Source organism: Solanum verrucosum, unplaced genomic scaffold (assembly GCF_900185275.1).
Source record: "Solanum verrucosum unplaced genomic scaffold, falcon-dt-bn FXZP01000745.1, whole genome shotgun sequence".
NCBI lineage: Eukaryota > Viridiplantae > Streptophyta > Magnoliopsida > Solanales > Solanaceae > Solanum > Solanum verrucosum.
This window is the reverse complement of record NW_026020524.1, coordinates 312-6,544: the sequence shown is the minus strand read 5'-3', so window position 1 is coordinate 6,544 and position 6,233 is coordinate 312. Positions and strand designations below refer to the sequence as shown.

Below are 6,233 nucleotides of genomic sequence, written 5' to 3'. Positions count from 1 at the left end.
AAACTTACCGTAGGTTGACTCGTGTTTACTTAAAATGATGTTTTAGCTTTTACCCGATTTTGTTTATTCCTCTTATTCAATTCTTGAACGAAATCAACATGGATTTAATATTCATTTGCCCATCAGTTATTGTCTGGTCTATCAAAGGGATAATTTTTATTATGATATGATTAATTTGCATGATAATGTGGGCAATAGTAGTCGTGATTTAGTATTTTCATTTACTGCTTCAGTACTTTTATGTTTCACCATAACTTGAACTGGTTCTTACAATATTTACACTTTTTATGCATGTGAAATTCGTCTGAGTTTGCCATGAACTCCTATTTCCTTCCCCTCGCATATCGAGAGAGCCGTAAAGGCTCATTTCCCCTCTTTCGAGTCAGCCAACTACAAAAATTGACGTACAGGTGTCAGAGTGGAAAGAATTTGAAGCAGAAGAGAAATGAAAGATTGGGCCAAAGGCCCACTTTCGCACGAAAGAAATTTGTATTTTGTTATTTTGGGCCTAAGCCTATTTTATTTGAGTTATTATTATTTGTTAGTTATTAAGACAGGTACAAGAAGACAAGGATTGGGCCAAAAGCCAAAGAAAGGCAAAATTCGAAGATTAGTTTAGGACAGGTGCATATGACTTAAATGAGCCAAAGACCCAAAACGAAAATGGGCCCAAATATTGGCCCAGGCGGACAGGAAAACCAGATTTGGGCCCAAGTCTCTTTCCCTATTCATTTTTTATTATATTTATTTACTTGTTAATATTTGTTGTTAGTCTTAAGGTCGAAAATATTCAAATCCCCAAAAGACACCCATTTTTGAATTAATCACCTAGCTAAATTAGCCGTTTCTCACTCGACTTTAAAATAAATAATGAATAAATACGTAAGTTTACAAAATACTTCATTTAAATAATATTGCGACATTTTTTTGTTTTCCTTAAAATGGTCCTAATTACAAATTTTGTTCAATCAAGTTAAGTTAAATTATTTTAGCCAAATGATCGATTGTCGGATAACCACATTAGTGGACATTCTAGGTGCTTTTAAAACCTTCCTAGAATGTTAATAAGAACCTCGAATCCCCTTTATAGTTTTCAATTGATTTACTGTTTTAGTCTTTTGAAAATAATAGTTTTCTTGATTTTTCTTAAAAATTAAGTGGCGACTCTTAAAATCAGTCAAAATAAATTTTCCTTATAAAACACGTATATCTCTTAAGCTAAACGAATGCTAGCTTAAGAGAACCTTTTAATTTTACCCAATAATTCAAAAGTGTTTAGAAGTTATTTTAATTTTAACAGGTTCTTAGAAACTTTTTGTAGACATGGTTGAAAGATTACCCCACCATAAAAGAAATGTTTTAAATCAAATTCAACAGTTAGTTATTGGATTGAAGAAACAAAGTGTGAATAATTGAGAGACATGGGCCCATGGTGTGAATAATTGAGAGACATGGGCCCATGGTGGAATAATTGAGTTAATGGTTGTTACTTTCAGTTGTCTATATTTCATTCCAACATCTTACTTAGATTTATTGCTAACTCACAACAATTCCAGTAATCTACACTCCCTCCACATATATCATCTAATTTTAAGTTCAACATATATGGCTGAAGCTTTCCTTCAAATTCTGCGAGAAAATATCACTTCTTTCATCCAAGGGGAACTTGGATTGCTTCTTGGTTTTCAAAATGACTTTGAAATATTTCGAGCAGGTTTTCTACAATCCAAGCGGTTCTTGAAGATGCTCAGGAGAAGCAACTAAAGGACAAGGCAATTAAAACTGGTTACAGAAACTCAATGCTGCTGCGTATAAAGTTGATGACCTATTGGACGAATGTAAAAATGAGGCAGCAAGACTCAAGCAGTCTCGATTAGGACGTTATCATCCAAAGACTATTGCTTTCCGTCACAAGATTGGGAAAATGATAAAAGAGATGATGGGAGAAACTAGATGCAATTGCTAAGGAAAGAATGGATTTTCATTTGCACGAAAAGATTATAGAAAGACAAGTTGCTAGACCGGAAACAGGTGCTCATCTTAAATTAGTATTACAACAACTTTGTCTATATTCATTTTTTTGGCAATTATCAAATTCATGTGTGTGTTTGGGGTGAGGGAAAGTTTCAAAGATTTCCCTAAATGTTAGTCTCAAGTGTCTTAACTCTTCACTAACTTTGATGATTGATATATAGCTTATTTTCTAAAAGTTCTTAAAGATTGTAGAAGAACTTTACTCCTATCAACGTAACTCAGTTGGGACACTACTCGATAGTCTAGGCATCAACTTGGACATTTTTTGCATAAGGATGAAATCTTCCTTCAATTTTTTTTCTACTAAAGGAAAGGACGATAAAAGCACATCTTAACGACTTTTTGGTCAATCAACAGGTTGGGGTCTAGCCTAACCGCCCACCATTCATGGTGGTTTTGATTAAAAATAATGGTCTAGCCCTTTCAATTTGAAAATGACAAATACAAACTCAGTTGTTTAGACCACGAAAAATTGTGAATTCAATACAGGAGTACTTAATCATGGTTACTCTAATTCTATGTCATAGAAAGTAATTTCACAAGTGAGAAAATCCTCTAGCATTTTTCACTTTGCCAAGTGGAACTCAGCATGATTTTCTCATGTCTCCTGCTCCTCAAACTCATCCATATCTCTTTAAGGCATCTAATATCATTATCTATTTTCTGCCGACTCCTAATTATCTTGAATGTAACAATATTCTCGTGTGGACCAGGTTCTGTTTTAACTGAACCAGAAATTTGTGGAAGGGACAAAGAGGAAGAGGAGATAGTGAAAATCCTGATAAATGATGTTGGTAATGCCCAAGAGCTTTCAGTCCTCCCAATAGTTGGTATGGGGGACTAGGAAAGACTACTCTTGCCCAAATGGTCTTCAATGATCAGAGAGTTACTGAGCATTTCCATCCCAAAATATGGATTTGTGTCTCAGATGATTTTGATGAGAAGAGGTTGATAAAGACAATTATAGGTAATATCGAAAGAAGTTGTCTTGCTGTTGAGGACTTGGCTTCATTTCAGAAGAAGCTTCAGGAGTTGTTGAATGGAAAAAGATATTTGCTTGTCTTAGATGATGTTTGGAATGAAGATCAAGATAAGTGGGATAATTTAAAAGCAGTGTTGAAGGTTGGAGCAAGTGGTGCTTCTGTTCTAACTACTACTCGTCTTGAAAAGGTTGGATCAATTATGGGAACTTTGCAACCATATGAATTGTCAAATCTGTCTCAAGAAGACTGTTGGCTGTTGTTCATACAACGTGCATTTAGACATCAAGAAGAAATTAGTCCTAACCTTGTGGCTATCGGAAAGGAGATTGTGAAAAAAAGTGGTGGTGTGCCTCTAGCAGCAAAGACTCTTGGAGGTCTTTTGCGCTTCAAGAGAGAAGAAAGAGAATGGGAACATGTGAGAGATAGCGAGATTTGGAATTTACCTCAAGATGAAAGGTCTATTATGCCTGCCCTAAGGCTTAGTTATCATCATCTTCCACTTGATTTGAGACAATGCTTTGCGTATTGTGCAGTCTTCCCAAAGGACACTGAAATGGAAAAAGAAAAGCTAATCTCTCTCTGGATGGCGCACGGTTTTCTTTTATCGAAAGGAAACATGGAGCTAGAGGATGTGGGGCGATGAAGTATGGAAAGAATTATACTTGAGGTCTTCTTTCCAAGAGATTGAAGTTAGATATGGTAAAACTTATTTCAAGATGCATGATCTCATCCATGATTTGGCAACATCTCTGTTTTTCAGCAAACACATCAAGCAGCAATATCCGTGAAATAAATTACACACATATGATGATGTCCATTGGTTTCTCTGAAGTGGTGTCTTCTTATTCTCCTTCGCTCTTGCAAAAGTTTGTCTCGTTAAGAGTGCTTAATCTAAGTTACTCAAAATTTGAGAAGTTAACTTCTTCCATTGGAGATGTAGTACATTTAAGATACCTGGACCTCTCTGGCAGTAACATGTGTAGTCTTCCAAACAGTTATGCCAAGCTTCAAAATCTGCAGACTCTTGATCTACATAATTGCCTGTCACTTTGTTGTTTGCCAAAAGAAACAAGTAAACTAGGTAGTCTCCGAAATCTATTACTTGATGGTTGCGATAAATTGACTAGTATGCCACCAAGGATAGGATCATTGACATGCCTTAAGACTCTAGGTCAATTTGTTGTTGGAAGGAAGAAAGGTTATCAACTTGGTGAACTAGGAAGCCTAAATCTCTATGGCTCAATTGAAATCAGACATCTTGAGAGAGTGAAGAATGATGAGGACGCAAAAGAAGCCAATTTATATGCAAAAGGGAATCTGCATTCTTTAAGCATAATTTGGAATTATCCGCATAGATATGAATCAGAAGAAGTTAAAGTGCTTGAAGCCCTCAAACCACATTCCAATCTGACTTGCTTAAGAATTTATGGCTTCAGAGGAACCCATCTCCCAGAGTGGATGAATCACTCAGTATTGAAAAATATTGTCTCTATTGTAATTGACGACTGCAGAAACTGCTTGTGCTTACCACCCTTTGGTGATCTGCCTTGTCTAGAAAGTCTAGAGTTATGCTGGGGGTCTGCGGATGTGGAGTATGTTGAAGAAGTGGATATTGATGTTCATTCCACAAGAATAAGGTTTCCATCCTTGAGGAAACTTGTTATATGCGCCTTTCGTAATCTGAAAGGATTGGTGAAAAAGGAAGGAGGAGAGCAATTCCCTGTGCTTGAAGAGATGGAGATTCTCTGTTGCCCTATTCTGACCCTTTCTTCTAATCTTAGGGCTCTTACTTCCCTCACAATTAGCTACAATGAGAAAGCTACTTCATTCCCAGAAGAGATGTTCAAAAACCTTGCAAATCTCAAATACTTGAAAATCTCTGAGTTCAAGAATCTCAAAGAGTTGCCTACCAGCCTGGCTAGTCTCAATGCTTTGAAGAGTCTCCAATTTGAATATTGTGACGCACTAGAGAGTATCCCCGAGGAAGGAGTGAAAGGTTTAACTTCACTCTCGGAATTAACTCTTCTTAATTGCATGATGCTAAAATGTTTACCAGAGGGATTGCAATGCCTAACAGCCCTCACAAGATTAGAAATTTGGGGATCTCCACAAGTGTTCAAGCGGTGTGAGAAGGGAATAGGAGAAGACTGGCACAAAATAGCTCACATTCCTACTCTGCATATTCGTAACAATCGTAAGTATTAGTATTTGTAATTGTGTCTTTGTTTGTGAGTCTTTTTGGTTCCTGCCATGTAATTTTTTTCTAGGGTTGTTTGATTTTGAGTCTCTCTCATTGGATGTAATTTTCTTTTGGAAAATAAATCAACAATCTATTTGTATTATATGCTTTGAGAATCTATTACTTATTTCTAATGGTGCGTATCTCTGTTTCCTGCCATTATATTGTATGTAATTTTCTGATTTTATTTTGAAAACAAATCAATGATTTGTAGGATCCATTTGTATTATACTTGTAATTATTGGCGAACAGTAATGTTGTTGATTATCACTTTCATAAATGTTGTGTCACATGGAAAAAACACCAACTAGGGCTATTCATGTTTTTTTATAACTAGTTTCTGAGCACATGCTTCGCACGTGTGTTTCATGTAAATTTTTACAGATACGTTAAAATGATTAAAATTTCATGAAAAAAATAATAATAAAATAAAAAAATAAAAAATAAAAATAAATAAATAAAAATATATTATATATATATATATATATATATATATATATTGTAGTGAATAATAAAATGCAACAATTACAAAATAAGAATAAAGACTTACGGCAATAAAACATTCATAGAAAATTAAGAAGTCTAATAGAGAGAAAAAAAAAGACAAAAAGAAACAGATTTAAGAAAAAAATACAATGTAGACATTATTCTTATAAGACTGATGTATAAATAGATGAAAAAATAAGTACAAAATTAGTACGTAACTCTCTGAGTTCTTATCTGACTCCTTCCAAATCCTATCAAAATTCAAAAAGTCTTCTTCATCTACTTCAACTATAATTAATAGCCTAATAATTTTGGTAGGGGCTTCATGAGATAAAAAAGTTGAATTTATATAGATAGAATAGAAGGATTATCAAAAGATATCTTAAAGTTTCAATTTAAATATTTGGAGGTTATGAATATGAAAAGATGAGAGTTATGGATATTAAGAGTATAAAAGTTGAATAAGTAATTAGAAAATAATAATAAATAAA

At 34.4% G+C, this 6,233-nt stretch overlaps 1 protein-coding gene across 1 annotated transcript; it reads left to right on the top strand.

Moving 5' to 3' along the window:
- Positions 1-1,605: 1,605 nt before the first annotated feature.
- On the top strand, positions 1,606-5,211 carry LOC125809867 (disease resistance protein RGA2-like; the record flags this gene model as incomplete). The annotated part of the gene is given in 8 exon segments (XM_049489425.1): positions 1,606-1,699; positions 1,702-1,776; positions 1,779-1,942; positions 1,944-2,031; positions 2,748-2,864; positions 2,867-3,651; positions 3,653-3,769; positions 3,771-5,211. Coding segments are annotated over 8 exon segments (2,881 nt in total), but the record flags the coding sequence as incomplete, so codon positions are not given.
- Between the last annotated feature and the right edge of the window lie 1,022 nt (positions 5,212-6,233).